Genomic DNA, 19,557 nt, shown 5'->3' with positions numbered 1-19,557 from the left:
CGCTGCTTCAGTCTGACCAGCTCTTTGTCTGTCATGGTGAAAGGACCCGAGGCCAAGCCCTCTCTATGCAGCGGCTGTCCCATTGGATTGTGGGCACAGCCTCGACTGCTTATATTTAATGCTGGTCTACCACCACCTGGGATGGTGGCCGCACACTCTACCAGAGGGGTGGCTAGGTCACGGGCCCTCTTTAGAGGTGCCTCATTGACTGATATTTGTTATATGATATTTGAATTTTTCATACTGTGTAAAGATACTTATTTTGCATTGTTATCAGATGTAAATTAGATTACAGATGAAATAAAGTATTTCTGTGTGGGGTTAATTTCAGATTCTATAGAATACTCTATATTTCTATGTATACACTCCTCAATTTTTAACAGCTGGGGGTGTGAATTGCATTTTATATTTATTTGAGAATCAGCAAGGGAACATTACTCACAAATGCGGAAGCTTACTGCTCAGAGCTCAAATTTGTAAAAATTGATGCAATTCTTCCTTTCAGAATTTCCAAATGCATTATTATGTTGTGATGGACCCTTTGCAAATAAGAATTAAAAGTCAGTTCTCAAAAGGGTTCTCTGGACCTTCAGCCAAAACCATTGACATTTTTTTTTTTATGTTTAGGCTGAATCCACTAACACAACTGATAGAACTAAAACTCATCATAAAATGTCAGTTGTTGTTGGTTGCTGGTTAATTAAGTAAGTACAGTACCAGCTGAGAGAAGTCCCATTTGTTTGGATGCTTTTGGTCAGCTTCCTGTTGTACCACAACATATTTAGCAGCTATTATATAGTCCTAACACATGCTCTGTGTAAGTTAATAATTGTAGATAATATACATTACTTTAGAGGTATTCAGCAACATATCATTCCAAAAGACCATTATTCAAGTTTAACCTTAGTTTTGATTGCAGCTCCATCAAACCAGTGAAGGTATACTTTTTGGAATTGCATTTTATCTGTGTTCCTTTCTTGCTTATCTCCAGTACCCCTACTGATCTATTCTTCCATTTTTTAAACCATTTTCCATACGTGTCACTGTACCTGTCTCACAACACACCCTAGGCATGTTCTTGCATTTTACAGGCACAAAACGATGTTTCTGCAACACCTTTGTCAGCTAATCTTCTGTATCTAATGACACATTCACCCTTGTCTCTTTAACACTGTCAGCTTAACTAGCTCTGTTATCCTTAGAAACAGTCAATGCCATCACAGCTCTGGCCTTTCCTGCTTTAAATTCTTCTGCCTGTAATTACATTGCAAATTGCAACTTGCGTGATTTGTTGTAAAGGTCTCTATGGTGGAGGTTGACAGCATTCTCACAGCTATTTATTAGTTTTCTTTTCCTTCTCTAACAAGAACACTGCAGATTTTAGTTCACCGTTATTCTACATCATTTACAGTTGCATAGCCTTTCATCTTGATTGCTGCTGTGGCATTACATTTTGCCCGGGTGCTGATGTAACTACCGTATGCTAACAGATTACAAATACAGAAAAAATGAAAAATGCTTGAAAAATGTAATTCAATTTTTTTTAATACATTCTCATGTAGCGATGGAAGAAATGTTAGAGGATGTATTTATGAGTTTTTTTGTTTTTTTTCGTTACCGGACATTTATTGAAGAGTCAACAAATAGGACGCACTGCTGGGTTGCAGTTATAAAGGTAGTTAAGACTTTGTGCCAGTAGTCTATTGATGTTTTTTTTTTTCTCTCTGATGCACAATAAGTAACTTTTAATGGCTTTTTTTTTTTTTAATTCCCTCAACTTGCCACTTCTCATTGCCTTGTAACCATTAAGAATACACCTGCATACAAATTCTATCAGAGGGTGACCTTGACATTATGACCTTAAATTGCTCCTTGTATGTATAACTATACAGCTATGGCCAAAAGTTTTGCATCGCTCCATAGAATTAACACATTTTGCTTCATAAAGTTGAATGAAACCTGCTGTATTATGTTAACATATTGAATTACATACCGCTTTGCAGTTTTCCATATACTCTATATACAAAAAACTGACAAATTAAAAAATGTGACATTTTGAAATCTAACATGAAATACTGTACTACTAGTATGGCTTTCGGTAGACTTTTGCAATATCATTCTGTAGTTTCTTTGATTACATGATGTTAAATAAAAGATCTCAATTATGTTCAAGTAGTTTTTTGGGTTTTTTTTATGTCTCAGTCCTAAAATTCTAGGTCATGCTAAACTTTCGACCATATCTGTACTGTAAGCAGTTGTCCTGGGGTTTCATTAGGAGGCGGATTTATACTGAAATGTGAAACAGGTTTCAAAATCCAGTTTAGCTCATTCTATCAATTGAAGCTCCATCTGGGATATCAGGTCACAGTAAAGTTCTAGGTACCTGATAAATGTTACAGGTATCATTGTCCTCAACTGATTTATGCAGTGTGGGATTAAAGGGTCAAAGTTTCACAGATTTAAGACCTCTGGGGGCCCTAATATTTATAACCACTGTAGCAGAACTGGAGCCCTGCACATAAGGAGGGGCCTTCTGTAATTGTTTATTCTAAATATGAGTGTTATGATTGTATAAATGGAATTTGTTTTAATGAGGAACAGCAGCCTGCTGGTGTTTAGTTATGGAACAATCAGCATGTGTGTGCAGCTGCAAGCTCCTAATCAGCATGTGGGCGTGTTGCAGAACAGCCAGGAATAAAAAGGGTCCCGATTACACAGATCACAGCAGCTGTAAAGCCATAGGGGTCAGAGCGCGCTGCTGCTGCTGCCGAAGCATCGGTCCGTCTGTGCTGCTGAATGACTGGGTTCAGGAAACAAAGTGACCACATCTAATGGCCAGCGGGGGTTTTGTTCTGGGAGAAGGAAGCTGCAATGAACTAAATATCGTGTGTATATCCGAGGTTGGAGCTGGGTGAACTGCCCGAGGGACAGGGAGTTAGTTTCGGGATAGTAGGTCCCACCCAGTGTAGCGGACAGGTGTGTAAGTGGCGCCTCCATTTATTAGCAGAGTAGCGCAAGCCGTCTTCATGGCACCTTTTGTTCGTAGTTTGTGTTTATTTTGACTTTTGTATACCGGGCCAAATGTCACGCAGTTACGTTTCAGCCTTCAGTCATTAGAAGTCCCCTTTTACACCACCTAACAAATAATAAAACAAATCCCTGACAACTCTGAAATCCCTTTCAGGAAAGCTAGTAGTACTCAATGTTAGTTTTCATTTTCCATTTCATGGTTATCCAATTATTGCAATAAATTATCTGCCTGAAGAACATATCTGCTGTCTTCAAGCTGAATATGCTTCTGTTCACATTCAGGAAGTAACTCCTGAGGCTTAGTTCAACCTTATGAGGAGTGTAATCTGAGCTAGGAATCCTTTTTTTCTTAAACCTTGAAATCACATTAAAAGCACAATAGTAGGTCTTACAGATTGAGTCACCCACTGGATGGTGTGTGGTTGTAATGGTAAGAAAGCAATTTCACTGACAAAAAAAGCTATACAACTCAGACACATTGGGGGTCAGGTATCAAGCATTTTGAACTGTCATTTCTGCCTCTCCAAATGACCTGCCTATAGTTCAATTGAGTTAGGCCATTTGGACGGGAGGTGTTATTTTTTAGATTAGTCTGGTAATTTGTGCTATCGGTAGCCCAATTAGAGCACAGGCACAGCACATTTAAGTGTTTAAATGTAGCAGCTTACATCGTGCCTCACTCATTTTGGGGCAGTTAATACATTCGGGATGGGGTCAAATTTGTGCCACGGCAGAGCACCACTTTACTCCACCAATTTAGCATTGTGTCTTGTCCCCCATTATCTCCACCTGAGCATGTGCAACTAGTCTAGTCTGCAATGCTATCGGGCAGTGGTGAGCAATTAGTGGCTTAGTCAAAGAACAGGAAATTAACACTGACTGGACTAGAAGTTAAGTTTTCACTCCTAAAGGGAACAACAACTTGCTATATCTGAGACCCCATCAGTAGGCAATTGGTCCCCCTGCTAAATAAAATGGCCACCTGTCTGTAGTGACTATTCTGATGAATCCCATATTAAACATCCTGTTCATGAAGACCATCAAACTTGTAGAGTTCAAGAAACAATAAGGTTTTTTTGTCAATTTCCTGTCTTATCCATGTATTACAACTTTGGTATGTGATTTTATTTGTAAAGAGTAGGTGGATCATTGCCATCCTACATTTCAGAATGGTTGAAACAAGGTGATGAGAAATTGAAGAACCAGTTCATTAGCTGTCATCCAAGATGAAGTCTCAATTTTTCAAGCAATTCTGCAGGAATCAAGTATACCAAACTGCACTTAAAAGACTGGAAAGCGAGCCATGCTGTCTAACAGCCAAGGGGGCTGTGAGGGCTAGCTCTAATGTAATTTAAAAGCAGTAAGTGAAAGTATCAAGTCCTTTCAGTCAGGGCTTATTTTTATTACATTATACCATTTCACATTTTTACAGCTAAATGTCCCCATTTCATGACAACATGAAGAGCTTAGCTTTAATGCACACTGCAGCATTTTTTGAAAACCTACAGTACACCACATACATATTAAATCCTTACTTTATATGAAGGCTAGATACAGACTTATATGATGCCTGATATGCGTAGATAAGAAATCGTGTTTTCTTCATTTCCTCACTGCATGCCTAATTGCCTAATGCTTAAAGCGCTTCAATAGTTGTACCGTATATTTAAACTGTCTTGATTTGTACATGGCTATCAATTTCTTTAGGCAAAAGGATTAGGGATCAGGCATTAAGCCAAGAACAACAGGAGATTTCCATGCAAAGAAAAAAGCAGATTTTTGTTGCATTAAATTTGACATGAACATATACTAAACAAATGAAATGCCATACATGTGGTTACTTATTAAAAATAGTTGTTAAAATATACAGTACAGTAGAATAATGTTTTAGTAATCTAATGCCTCTCTCTTTCTGTCAAACAGATACATACTGTATCCAAGACAACTTTGCAAATCCTTTTTATAGTAATTATAGGTTCATTTTCCAGACTTTACTTAGAGCCCGTTTCTCTTAATATGCCACTAAAGTGTCACTTGTCTTTACAAAAAAATTAAATCTTTAAAACTTTAGCAAAATGATTGTGAGACTGTTGTTTTACTAATATGAGGTTTCACAAACCCTGGTTTGCACAAATTTTGAATGACCTTTACCTAAGGTTATATCAGATTAGTGCCAATCAGAGTCTATGGAACAGTTGTTAAAAAGTAAGTAATGGGGTTCCGAAAAATATAGCGTTACACATCCCCACGTTGCTACTGTTTAAATAACATACCTCTAAATTTTCTTTTTCATTGTTACCATCCTGACAATATTTTACACTTATAACCTTGGTCTGTTTCAAAGCTGTTTGCAAAATGTCCGCTGCAATAACGATCCATGATGTGGTACGGAACAGAAAAGCTAAAGCACTTGTTTTTTTGTTTTTTTTAATCACTCTTCCTGCAGTGATTTAGAGGACAGATCTCAAACCCCAGTGCACTAGAGCAGATATTTTGAAAAGAGCTTTAAAACTTATGTGTTTTGTATAACATAAAGCCATAGGCTTTTGAATGTTAAGATAGTGTAAAATGAGTTTTAAAAAAAAGTAACTGGATTTCCATATGCTTGGATAATATTTGCAATATTGTGTTGCAATTTATTCCTAGTGTTACGAAAAAGGAGTGATACAAGGCTATGGAAGAATTCCCTTCTCAGGATTATGAAATTTGCTGTATTTTGTTCATAAACCAATGAAAAAGTCATAACTACCACAAAGGTTAATCAGGCCCATGCTTTAAATTTCAAACTGGAGCTATCAATAATAAATAACAGGCTTTAGGCATAAAAAAGCAGCTTCTGTATTTGTGGCAGAAAAAAACGAAATGCAGAAAGAACTTTCACACATAATATATGTAAGAAGTGATACATCTTTTCCACATCTAACTATCCTACGACTACTGGCACTGTCCTTATCCTCTTTATAGGCTGTCACAGGGTAAAGCATGTGGTTTTTCTGAAGCAGCTTGCAAGTGGTCTTCTGCTTGTAACTGGTCCTCTTGTCCTGAGCCATGTGCCTCTGCGAAGGGCCCAGCAGAAGTTTGCCAGAGGCTGCACAAACCCAAACACCAAGAGAGAACCATAGAGAAAGAGAAGTACCAGGTCACTGGGCAGCGCAAGGTAGACCAGGCTGTGGATTCTCAGCTCATGCCTCTGATCGAGAAGACTCCCCAGCTGCGCAGCTGCTTGAGTTGCACATTCGTCCTTACCAAAAGAGTCTACCCACACAAGCTGGTGTTATAAACAAATTGTACAAAACATGCTATTAAATGACGACTCAACCAAAAAAAAAATAAATACTACTACTACACCCCCAGGCACGGAGGAGCCGCAGACCCCCACAAGCTGAGGTCGTGGTGCCCCAAATCAAAAAGGAAATCAAGGAAGGGACCTTCAACCCAGAGAAACTGGAGAAATACAGCTTAGAGAGCCTGCAGGAGGGCAAGATCTTCCAGCTGTACCCCAAGAACTACGTGAGGTAACAAGAGGGACAGAGGCTGAACCTGCACTGCTCCACTCCCAACTCCCCACAGGTATTCAAATCTTCTTCAGACTGGGTGTGGGAATTCTGAATTTACACATTTCTGTGATAAGGATTGCAATGCATTTCGCTTAATTCCTCAACAGGTTAAACTGCACTTCTTAACTTTTCCTAAATCGCAGATGAAAAAGAATCACCCTGCACACACTGACATATGCAGTATGTGGTGTTTCATTTGTGGTGCATGTAATTTGATAAGTATGTTAATAGCAAAACATGAACCTGAAAAAAACTACTACTATGACTACGACTACTACGAATACTACTGCTAGTAATAATAATAATAATAATAATAATAATAATAATAATAATAATAAATGTTGTGTTTTTTCATGTGCTTATGAATTAACTGTAAAACGATTTAAGTTTAAAAATGAGAAATGCATATACAGTATACCAAAACAATTAGTGTACACTCGAACATTTTGAAGACTCAGAAGACTTTCATCACTTAACTGTATGGTATTTGTTGGATTACAGATATCTAATATGCCAAGAATAAAAATGTTTGTTTTTTTTAAAAACCTGAAAATGTGTTTAATGTGATGTGATAAATCTGTAATAGAGCTAACAATGGTAACACTATTTTTTTTCCTAATAAACTACACTGGCATCCATACTTTTTGCTGTGTCAGTGAGTATTATTACCCAACAAAGTGTATACTGTACATACTTCAAGAGTAAGTGATTAACATATCTAATTGCTTTTAAAAGGAAGCAATTCTCTTCCCTAAGCCTGACATACACTATTCAGAGGACAGTGTCAATATTTATAGGTCACAAAACCTACTTACAGATACATATTCTACTAATATGATACTGTAGGTGTAATTAGGTCAGACATCGATGTATCCATTTACATTATTTGCGCGCATTACTTCATTATATATAGAAGACTATAAATATACTGTCCTTTTTTTCTCAAATTGCCAGAAAGTTAAAATCAAAATGAATACAATGAGAAGAACATTAGAATGGTTTACTATAGTGGCAAACCAAAAAAAATTATCAGGTACATTTGTGAGTTAGAATACATAACCATTTTGAGAAACATGAACTAAATGTAATCACTGAATCTATTATTTCCATATTTTGTAAAAAGCTTGCATAGCAAAATTATTCCATATTTTGTGATAAAACAATTCCTTATGATGTGCCAATATGACCCAATTCTTTCATGTGTAATTGTTCAACATAGACACTTAAGACTTTATAACTACTTTTAGTGTTATAAATAATGGATAAGTAGATACAATTCATGAGTTCTTCAAGTTTCTACTGCTGGTATTATTACCATGAAAAACATGCGCTACCAAATTCATAACTTGTGTTGGAAAAAATATTAAACCCACCTATAGACCCTGAAGCACTTGGTATTTAGGCTGTTAACAATAAATCAGTATGGCTAGGTTTAGTGTTTTATGATTATTTTCTTGATATTTTATATAGCTTTTTATAATTCTTGAAGTTGTCCTTTTCTTTTCACCAAGCTCTTTTACACTCTTGCCAAAGCGTTGAAACTATTGGTGCATTTAAAAAAACAACATTTTTTTATTAATGTCATCCTTGTTCATTTACCATTTTTGAAGGTCAAAGGATGGCCTCTGTTATCCTGTCAATCTTCCTGTCTCCCTTTTCACCCACCAGCCCAAGCAGCACGTTTTACCAAGGTACTGAACCTTGTAGGCAAGGGCCTAGCCTAGGAAGTCTCCACCTGGACTTGTTGGGTGCCTAGCCAGTAAGGCTTTACTGAAGCATGATGAGGCAGACTATTTCAAGCCAATTTTCACATTTATTTATTTGATTTATACAGCACCTTACATCATAGACACCAAGGTGCTTTACAGAATACACACAGCATAATAAAGCATTAAAATAACATAAAAAAAGATCATAAAAGGACTATTTCAACTAAAAAGTAAATACAATTCCAAATCATATTTATATATAATTTTAAAAAAATACAGTAATAAAAAGGCCTGTGTGTATAAATAAGACTTCAATCTTGACTTAAAAACAGAAAGACTTCTGTCTTCTCTGACAAAAAAAGGCAGCTCCTTCCATAATGTAGGAGCCTTATAAGAAAAGGCCCTTCCTTCCATACTATTAGTATTTACCCTTGGAACAACCAAGAGCCCTGCATCCTGAGATCTAAGATTCCGCTTACGAGTGTATGGGATCAACAGCTCTTGTAAATACTGGGAGCCAATTAGTATCAGATACACAAATAATAGATCTAAGTTTAGCTATATTTCACAAATGATGAAAAGATGTTTAGTAATTTTCCCAATATGGGACTTAAATGATAGAACAGGATCAAAAATGACCCCCACATTTCTAGTTTCAAGTTTTAGTTCTGAGGAAAGGCTGCTGAGATCTATTTTATATAAATCAACTTTGTTTTAATTAGTGCTGTGAACCCACAAGCATGACCTCCATTTTATCAGAATTCAACATCAGAAAATTCTGTGACATCCAACAGTGCATGGCCGCAAAGCAAGCAGCTAATAGTGCCCCAGTAGAGGGATTGTCTGGATTGAAAGACAAGTACAGCTCAGTATCATCTGTGTAACAATGGAAATTCACCCCATGCCTGTGGATAATATCAACATATATAATGAAAACAACAGAGGACCTAAAATAGAACCCTAAGGAACTCCACAGACAACCTTTGACAAATCAGACTTCATCTCCCCGATAGAAACTTACTGAAACCTATCGGAAAGATAAGAACTAAACTAAGAATGGACACGACCGCCAAACCCACTAAACTCCCAAGCCCATTTAATAGAATGGAATGGTCCACAGTGTCAAAGGCAGAGCTAAGATCTAGGAGAATTAAAATGGAAGGAAAGCCAAAGTCGGAGCTTATCAAAAGATAATTTACTACCCTAACAAGAGCCGTCTCAGTGCGATGTGCAGATCGAAATCCAGACTGAAATTTCTCAAACAAAACATTCCAAGCTAATAATTTGAGTAATTGACTGGCAACAACTTTCTACAAGATCTCGGCTAAAAATGGAAGATTGGAAATTGGCCTATAGTTGTTAATAACGGTAGGATCCAAATTACTTTTTTTAAGCAGGGGTTTAACCACTGCAACCTTAAGTGCAGAGGGAACTATACCAGATGAAAGTTATTCATTTATATTTGTTAAAATGCTTGTATTAGCAACACTAAATACATATTTTAATAGTTTAGTAGAAATAAGATCAAGGGCACAAGTGATTAGTCTCATATACCTAACTAGCGCTGTCAGCTCTTGCAAAGTAACCAATGAGAAAGCCTCCATCGTAACTTTATCAGGTCTAGTTAATTCAAAGTAGGAGGAAAGGTCCTTAATAGAAGGAGTCTGTAAGATCTGCTCTCTAACGTCAAGAATTTTATTTTGAAAGAATTTTACAAAAAAATTGAACCAATATTAAAAGGTAGAAGTAACAGAAGGTGGATTTACTCATTTATCTAAAGATGCAAGATGCAAAGATTTTTATTTTTTTCAATCAGGTCAGAAATGTATAAAGATCTAGCCTGGGACAAAGCCTTCTTATATTTAACTTGGTAGCTTTTCCCCGCATGATAATGAACATGCAGTTTGGAATTCTTCCATCTGCATTCCAGTTTACGACCACGTGTCCGTTTCCGAGTAAAATCATTAAACCATGGAATGCTTCTTTTGGAAAACACCCTCCGTGTTTTAACTGGAGCTATAGAATAAAAAAAAAAAGTTAGTCGTGGAGGTGTTATCGGTGTCAACTAACTAATTTAATGATACAGCCTGAGCAGGTGATAATAAATTAAAAGCCTCAAAACTTTGTAGCTGTTAAATACCTGAGTTTTAATTATATGAGCCTGGCTCTTTACAGTTAAGGGTAGTTTAATATTAAAATGAATTGCAAGATGATCTGAAACAGAAGGGTCAGAAGTTACTATATTTTGAACATCCAAACCACGAGAAATCACTAGATCTAAAGTATGCCCACGATTATGAGTAGGACCTCTAATACGCTGTACATAATTTAGAGAATCCAATAGCTTTAAAAATTCTGAACCATTAGAATCCACATCAATATGGATATTAAAGTCACCCAATAAAATAACCCTATCATAGTTAACAGGCACTACAGATAAAAAAAAAATCACCAAATTCAGTTAAAAAAAGTAGATTAGATTTTGGTGGACGATATACAATTGCAATAAGAATAGGTAATTTGTTATCAATATTTAGCATTAGTAATTCAAAGGATGAATATCCCTTCAAGATTTTTTGTTTGAGTTTAAGTTCAGTGCGGAAGAAATGGCAAGTCCACCTCCTCGACCAGTAAGACGAGCACTTTGAAGAAAAGAGTAATTTACAGAAGCCTCGCTCAAAGAAACACTGTCATCAACTATGTGCTAAGTTTCGGTTAAAGATAAAATATCAAGGTTATAATCTGTGATAAATTCACTGATCAGGGGCGCCTTATTTGACAGTTATCTAACATTAAATTACACCAGATGTAAAACAGTATTTTCAGGAGTGATAGGGATGTGTAATAAATTACTAGAACATACACCTCTGAATCTGTTGAGATGCAATAGCAGTGGGTAATGAACCCAGTTCGATATTATAACTTTGATTCTTTTCTGTTTTGTTTCATAGCAGCCCTCTGTAAACAACCTCCCCTCCCCAGTTCCTAGTTTAAATCATTTACTAAATGATTTTCAAAATTAGCAGCTAATCTACTTGCCCCTGACCTATTGAGGTGTAGTCCACCTTTCTTGTAGTACTTAGATTTCCCATAAAAGCAGTCTGAGTTATTTATAAACCTCAACCCTTATTTTGCACACCAGCCAGCCAGCTGACTCACCCATGATTTTAACATTCTCTTAAGACATTTACATATGTATTATTAATAAATGATACCATGTTGTTTTTACAGTTCTTGTTTGTTTAAAATATAAAATAATATTTATTCCAGACCACAGACAAGTCGATCTTATCATTGAAATAGGTAAAATAGGTAAAAATAGAACAAGTGATTTCACTTTGCAAGTAAAGTACATAATAGAACAATGGACTGATTAATGATTAACAGCAACCGCTAAATTACATTATAACCAAACTTACTGATGAGCGCTCCTGGAGAAAGGTGGTTTAGAAGGAAGAAGTCCCTATTTAAAACCTTTTATTTTTACATATAATATGGAGATTGCAAATTTATTTATTTATTTTATTTTTGCAACCAAGAAACTAATTTCATGAAGGTTCAAAGTTTGTCCTCCGGAGGTGAAAGGCATATTAGGCTAGTGAATAATTACACTGCCCCACCAAGCCCCACCAAGCCCCCCGCCCCATGTCCTAGTCCTACCACTGTTTATTTAGACCCCTGTATGCTCATGTACTGTAGGTTGCCAGTCTGTACCTTTGAAGATTGTCTAAAATCAGGCGGCATAGATGGGGATAGCACCTGATCAGTAGTAATTGATTATATTGTACAATTATGATATTGTGCGTAATTAAAAATGACTAAAGCAGGGGATGAAAAAATATTGAGAAGACTTGAGTTAGATAAACTAAAGGTTTGATGTAGCTTAATGATTTGGGTTGTGTTAAATATGTATATAGCTAAATTAATTGTTTCCATAATTCAGAATTCATGGTTCTCTTTCTGTAATATTCCTGTGTGTTATAGAATCTAGAATTAAACATGAAGACAACAAACTGGGTCTAATAACACCATACAGCCCTACAATGCTATTGTCAACTGATTATCTTCCCCCAAGAAATTGTGTTGCCTAATTCCACAATATGGCCACCAACTGAAGAATAGACAAAGGTCATTCCTGGCTGTAGAATGTATAAATTGAGAAGTGCTTGGATTCATGGATTACTTGTATGATTACAGTAACACATTCCTAGTGTTTTAGTTACCCATTATGGGAATGACTCTCTTTTTTATTAAAACAAAAAACAAAAAAAAAACAAAAAAAAAATACATATTTCAGCTATTATTAATTTTTTTCTACGCAATTTTTTTTTTAAAGATGTCTTTCCTAATTAATCAAGGTATACAAGGTATGAAGAGATCATTTTCAGCTTAAATTAGTTTCTACCTAGCCTTTTCTACCTACTGATGTGACATTTAATTTAAAATCTATTCATTCATATCTATTAAACACCCAATAGTTATAAATTTAGGAATACATTTGTCCTGCGTTATACCGGCCCCCTTTATAATGCCACCCTCGCATACCGCCAGTTATTCTCTCTGAACAAATGTCGCCAATATACAAACAGTGCTATTTTTGCCTGTTATATTGCCACCCCGCTGTCCGCCATCCGCCAACTTCCCAAGTCAAGCAAACATAAAAATAAGCATCAGAGTTTCCCTCATTGTAGCGCCAGCGAAATCATCATGGACAATTAAAACAACAAAGTTATGCAGTTAACCTCTGACTTGCTTTCCTAATTCATTGTTAACTGAACGTTCATACCAATGTCATCAACACTCCCGCTCCCAAAGCAAAACAGAAAGTACAGAATGGTGAGTGGACCCCACCGTTAACACCAGAGCAAAAGAAAAAAAATCTGCATGTATGCATCTGAAAATAAAACAGCAAGTCAGCAAGACATGGCAAATGTTTTCTCACCTAAATGAGGCATATACTGTTAATCGAAGGACAGTTGGAGACATTGTAATGGATAAAAACAAATGGCTTACCTTGATGGAACGGGTTAATTTGTTTAACCTGAAAAGGGCTTGATGCAGTCTAAAATAATTGACTTTTATAACCACAATAAATGTTAAAAAAAAAAAAAAGTATAGTAATGATAAGCATCAGTTTTGTAAACAGCAGAATAGTTTTTTTTTTTTTTAACTTTTTCATTTTAAAAAGTGTTTGCTTGTACATATGCAACACTTTTTTGTTGTTTTTTAACTGCTTAAAAAATACTGTTGAGCTTAAATTGCTTTGTGAAATAAATAGACGGCATTGTTCAATGGGGGATAGTATTCAGCAGGCTTATTAAGAGTGTTTTTCAATTTCTTCAATTCTTGGTGGGCTTTATACATTAAAAGTCCACAGCAAGGTACCACGGATATTCGGTTAAAAGGCCCCACAGCTGTGCCTTTTTTAGTCTGAACCTGTCTCTTATAAAAGGCTGAGACAAAAAGCAGCTTAATAATGTGTACAAGTTGCGCGGCTGGATCTCGTTCATTATTCATTTTAGCATGTATTTTTGTAGTAATTCTGGTCACATACTTGTGATGAAGTGGATCATCTGGATTTTATCAATGTAATCATTTATCATTTTAATTAAGTTGTGCCGATTTCTTGGCAAGCAAATCACAATATTCTTTGTTATTCAGGCTCAAAATGTAGAACATTATGGATACAGTAATGTAGTTGATAATATCTTTATTCTTAGAAACATCCCTCAAAACCTGTTTGTTTATGGGCTTTTGTTTAAAGATTATTATTTTATTATTTTGATGAAATAACTTACACAATATGTAAGAGGCCATCCTGGCCATGTTTTTTGGTCATTCTGGTAAGTATAGCTATAATGGAATCATTAGTAGGTTTTCTTTGTTATTGGTTGCTAGCTGGTGATATGAGTGCTTTCCAAAAGTGAGCAAGAGTAATAATGATATAATAGTTCCTTAAATCTTGCATATGATCCAACATTGTTTACCCAGGTTTTTTTTTCAAATGAAAATACACATTTGTTATGACATGTGTCTTTCAAAACCTACATAGCAAATGGAAGTGCATTTCAATTATTCTGAAAGTTTTACATATGTAGTATACCTCTATATATTCACATAGTTTGCCTCTTTCATAACATAGGATAGAATTTACCTGTGCATTTCTTGAGATTACCAACTCTCTTGCCATGTGATCCTAATTTACATCCAAAATTCTCTTCCCAGAACTCTGCAAACCATACGTTTCGTCTGTTGTTAGCTAGTGACCGACTCCTAAAATATCTATCAAAGCCTATCAGAGATAAACAGAGAAAGAGGGAAAGAAAAAGAGGAAAGCAGTGAAAGCCATACAATGTCAAGTAAGGCTCAATTACTATGCAAGAATGACTTTGTAAAGTAGTTTTCCTTCTGTGGTTTTATGTCATTATTTGCTGAGCACAAAGAAGATAAGCTACTTCAGTACATAATCTGAAAAACCTTCAATTAAGAAAGCTTTTAAAAACATATGGGTCTATATCTTAGCATCTACTATGGTGAGTGTGGCAGCACTCTGAATAATACGTGAATGCATCAAAACATATCACTTCTCTTAAAGCTTGAGGGGGAATGCATTGTAAATAAATGAATGAGGTTTATAACCAACCTCCCTCAGTGCTGGTCTATTAACCTTCCAGGGAAAGAAAGTCTCAGCTGTGTTCTACTGAACCCTCTATGCTTGTGTGACTATCAGTCAGGGTACAAGAAAGCAAATCCCAATGGGTGTGTAGGTGTCTTAGTGTTCCTACCATAGATAGAAGCTCTTCTGGGCAGAATTGTGACAGCTCCTTCTGCCACCTCTTCTTGCTGAACAACTGGTGCGATTTTGGAGCCCCAGCTATCAGAACCAACCCAGAGGAAATGGCCAGTTTGATTCATCCTTTTGGCTGCTTCCAGCACCCGCCTGAAGGTGAGAAATGAAGTGTTACACAAAATAGCACCATCAGATGATTACTACTTTCAGGTGAATTAAATTCCTGTATGTCTTCATTTCACCAATATTTTGTCTCTCATGGGTGTAGACCAGCGATCATCTTGTGTCTTTAGCTATCTTTAAGAGCAGCTGGTAGTCATGGTAACAGACTTAGTAAATATGGATGTCTGCTTCAATGATACATATTTCTGTACTTTTCAAAGGCCACTAGGGGCTGTAGATGGGTGTAACTCATGCATTTAGATGTTTCAAACTGGCTTCCAAAGCATCAAATAGTTTTCCCTTAAGCACTTAGGCGTCTGTGGACCATTTTAATGTATGCATGAATACTTTCCTTAGACATCATTATTGCAAGGGGTGATCGATATCATTTGAAATTAAGTGAACTGTATTTAGTGGCATAATATAAGCTACAAAAAAAAAAAAAAAAAAAAAAAAAAAAAATCTGCATTATCGGCTCGTCTTTTTATGGATATTTTTTTAAAGACTAGAAACTAGTGCTTGAAAGCTAGATAGAAAAATGTTTCATAGTAAGAGCTCCATCTGGACATGATGGGCTTGTAATGGAACTTTATTTGCCGCATCACATTCTTAAAACTTAAATTAACTGCATAAATATCAAAGCGCATTTGGGTCAATAGCTTTTAAAAGTGAATTTAGCCACCATTGCAATCCATATTTAGCTTTTTTATAATTAAACATTAGTCTGATACTGTCAGAAAGAAAATGGAATCGTATGCATTTGAAATGTTAATCAATTTCCTTGGATTTATTTATTTTTTTTAAATCTCGATGTGGTTGACCATGGCGAGAGCAGCATTGAGCGCGCCGGTCTTTAGTACAGAATGCAACCGCTCTAAAAATCGGGGTACAGCGTGGTTGTATTGGACCTTAACAGCGAAGACGAAGAAATCACAAATGAAAAATCAAACATTTTAAAGTCTGTTTTAAGAAGTACAGCTCTGGCCAAAAGTTTTGCATCACCTAGAATTTTAGTATTGAGATTTTAAAAAATAAAACTATATGAACAACATTTAAAACTGTACAGGAAGCCATATTAGTAGTACAGTATTGTTAGATTTTGAAATGTCACATTTTTCAGTTTTTGTCAGTTTTTCATTTAGTGTATGTATGCCATTACTGTAGAGAAACAATACTTCAAAAATGTATAAATGTCGATGTGTACAAAATATGTATGTAAACAATTGTTTTCTTACATTTTTCCTTTGCATTATGTTTTGCTTTACATAGAAAAAAAATCAATCTGCAGTGTAAATTAGTAAATAAATGCATATCTACAAAATTAAATGAACAATTAATTCAACAATAATATGTATAGGGACCACTTTGCATTGGTGGAAGGATACATTCAATAAAAATTAACTTCAAGTTTAAAATCTAGTGTTTTTTTATGTTTGTTTTCATTTTATAAAATGAATATAAAATTATTTTATAAGCACAACAACCCATTCCAGGGTGTTCAATGGTTTAGACATTTGCAAGAAGGACTACACAGCTCTAAAGCAATGAAAATCACTCTCATTTTCAGATGTCTAAATTCACTTGTAACATTACAAGGGAATTTTGATGTTTATGTGCACAAACAGCAAATGTAGATGTATTAAACCATCTACATCCAAGTCAGAGTTTAAAATCAGGTCTAAAGAAGATCCAACTAAGCCTCGCTGGTATAAACCTTCATGTTTGGCAAGGCATCCCGAAGAACTAATTAATGAATGTTTCTTCATAATACTTAAAGTGGTGCTTCCAAATAAGTTACTGCAAGTTTGTACATCATGTGCATCGACTGTATTCATCACGTTGCAATAGACCTAAGTGCTTACGCAAACTGCTTTTTATGGTACTTGAGAATGCCTTCTACAGCATTATGAGTAGCGGTTAGTACACCGATTGGCCAGGACAGTCAGTTTGGAGAGCGCCCCAAAGATCACCCGCAGGTGGTAATGGAACTGCTGCTCCAGGCCACTTCCATCTTCAGCAGTGGTCAGTAATATTCAAATAGTTTAAGTAGTACTCTAGTATGATATTATTTGCCAGTACTCCTGGGTGCTACACTATACAGTACTATAACTTTACCAGTTATATGTCGTTGCAATACATAAGTAGACCTGAGCAAATAGCAGCTAAGCAGTGATTTTGTAAACCCTTTTGAAACGGGATATGTTAAACATGCACTTTACCATATATATATATATATATATATATATATATATATATATATATATATATATATATATTTTATGTGTGTGTGTGTGTGTGTGTATTTATTTATGTATTTATTTATTGAAATACCAACCTGATGTCATCTTCATTTGCAAACATAATCACAGCACGGGCGTTTGTGGTTTCCAACAAGCGTTGGATTATCTTGTCAAATTCTCCTGGTTTCGGTTCTCGAGGGATTTTCAGTGACTGTGCAATGCAAACACCACCTGCATGAAAAACCCAATACCGTTCAGAATCTAATGAATTCTTTATTAGGAAACCCTATGAATAGATATGGGTTGAAGATGTGTTATTGCTTACAACAAACCTGTAATTGCATTCTCATATTGATAATATCATTTAATATCATTTTAACACAAAATCCTTTTCGCAAAAGCTAAATGAACTTGTCCTATGGAGGATTGAAGTATCATTTAAGTACATGTCATGTAACACTAAGTAAATATAAAGATGTCTATTTGAACAGATACAATTATATTGCGAATGCAATACAAAAATGCTAACATGTTTTAATGTAACCCAATATATAGAATTTTAGGGGGTTTTTTCCCCTCTGAAAGTGTGGTATATTAATTCAGTTCTAACAGTAAACCTGTTTGTGAGCAAATGCATTCTGACAAGTGTACTCAGTATTAACAGATTAACAGATGTACTCTTTTTCAATATATCCTCATTTAACCTGAAGAGTTTTGACATTTCATTTTTACATTTAGAGTTATACTGAGTTTCTTCATCTCAACATAGGATGATAACTTTCAAGTGGAAAGTAAAAGCGCCAGAATACAATTTTAAAGGAAGATCAGATGAAATGCAATAATTGGCGCATCCAGTAAAGGCACTCCGTGTGGAGTGCAGGCTGTACCCTATAGTCTGGAGATCGCAGGTTCAAATCCAGGCTATGTCACTGTTGACAGTGACCGGGGGTTCCAAGTGGGCAGGGCACTATTGGTCGAGCACCGCCCGGGTAGGGAGGGATTAGGTCTGCAGGGGAATCCATGGTTCCCGTGCACCAGCGACCCCTGGGGCTGATAGGGCGCCTGCAGGTCTGCAATGGGGCCATACAGATCTGTGATGTCCTCCGGCACTATAGGTCTGGTGGCTTCACTGTGGATCCGCAGGGAAAAAAATGCCGGATTGGCAGCAACACGTTTCATAGGACGTGTGTTTCAGCCTCCATTTCCCGAGTCGCCAGGGGTTGCAATGGTGAACCGGGATAAAAATAATAATTGGGCATTCCAAACTAGGGAGAAAACTGGGGTAAAAACCATTGGCGACGACTAAGTTAAAAAGAAAAAAGGTCAGGATGTTCCATTTTAGCTCTACCTGTCGAAGTATGCAGCACGCTAATTTCATTATTTATTTGAAGATATTTACACAGGGAAAACCTTTCAGGTTACTTGATAATTTCCAAAGAGATCCTTACCCAGGGGGAGTTGGAGCAGTTAAGCTTCTTGTGAGATCTGGCTTGGACTCGGTGGAGTACTATGGTAAGTCCTGTAGGAGCTTTTACATTTACAAAGCAGACAAGCTCACAGTTTGGAGCATTGTCCAAAAATGGTTTATTTATCTCTCCAAAAACACTAACATACTACACACTACTGTAGAGATACGACCTGTCTAAATATGATACCAGCTCCCCCACACATATACCCTTGATTTCCAGATCTAATTTTCAGATTGTGTTTCTACCTAATGACTTTATGTGGAGAGGAAAAAATATTTCACAAGTGCTTTAACACCAGCTGTGTGGCTGGTTATTAATCAGAAACAGGATTTTTTAGCCAGCATTCTAATTAGTCTAGCCTCATCTCATGATGCATGATTCAGCAAACAAAGGCATCAAACTACCCGAATCAAACTACTGTATTTCTGCTGTTCATTAAACGTTGGCCACCCATTTTGAATAAATTAATTTTAGTTATTTAACACCACAGGCCAATGCCATTACAAGGGTACAGGTTTCCCTGTGTAGCCGCGTTAACTTAATTGTCTGAAAATATTAACAAGCGCTATAATTACTTGCACATCAGCTTATTCATTTTTC

At 36.1% G+C, this 19,557-nt stretch overlaps 1 protein-coding gene across 1 annotated transcript in view; it reads right to left on the bottom strand.

Moving 5' to 3' along the window:
* LOC121318317 (metabotropic glutamate receptor 8-like) overlaps positions 1-19,557 on the bottom strand; it is a 179,464-nt gene that overhangs the window by 48,903 nt on the left and 111,004 nt on the right. Inside the window, exons 4-6 of the mRNA XM_041254837.1 lie at positions 17,584-17,719; positions 15,082-15,236; positions 14,451-14,588 (exon numbers count right to left, since the gene is read on the bottom strand). Coding sequence (XP_041110771.1) covers positions 14,451-14,588; positions 15,082-15,236; positions 17,584-17,719 — 429 coding nt within the window. The remainder of the gene's footprint in view (positions 1-14,450; positions 14,589-15,081; positions 15,237-17,583; positions 17,720-19,557) is intronic.

This window comes from Polyodon spathula, chromosome 7 (genome assembly GCF_017654505.1).
Source record: "Polyodon spathula isolate WHYD16114869_AA chromosome 7, ASM1765450v1, whole genome shotgun sequence".
Classification (NCBI taxonomy): Eukaryota; Metazoa; Chordata; class Actinopteri; order Acipenseriformes; family Polyodontidae; genus Polyodon; species Polyodon spathula.
Note: the sequence above shows the minus strand (reverse complement) of the source record. Positions and strands in the feature narration are given on the sequence as shown.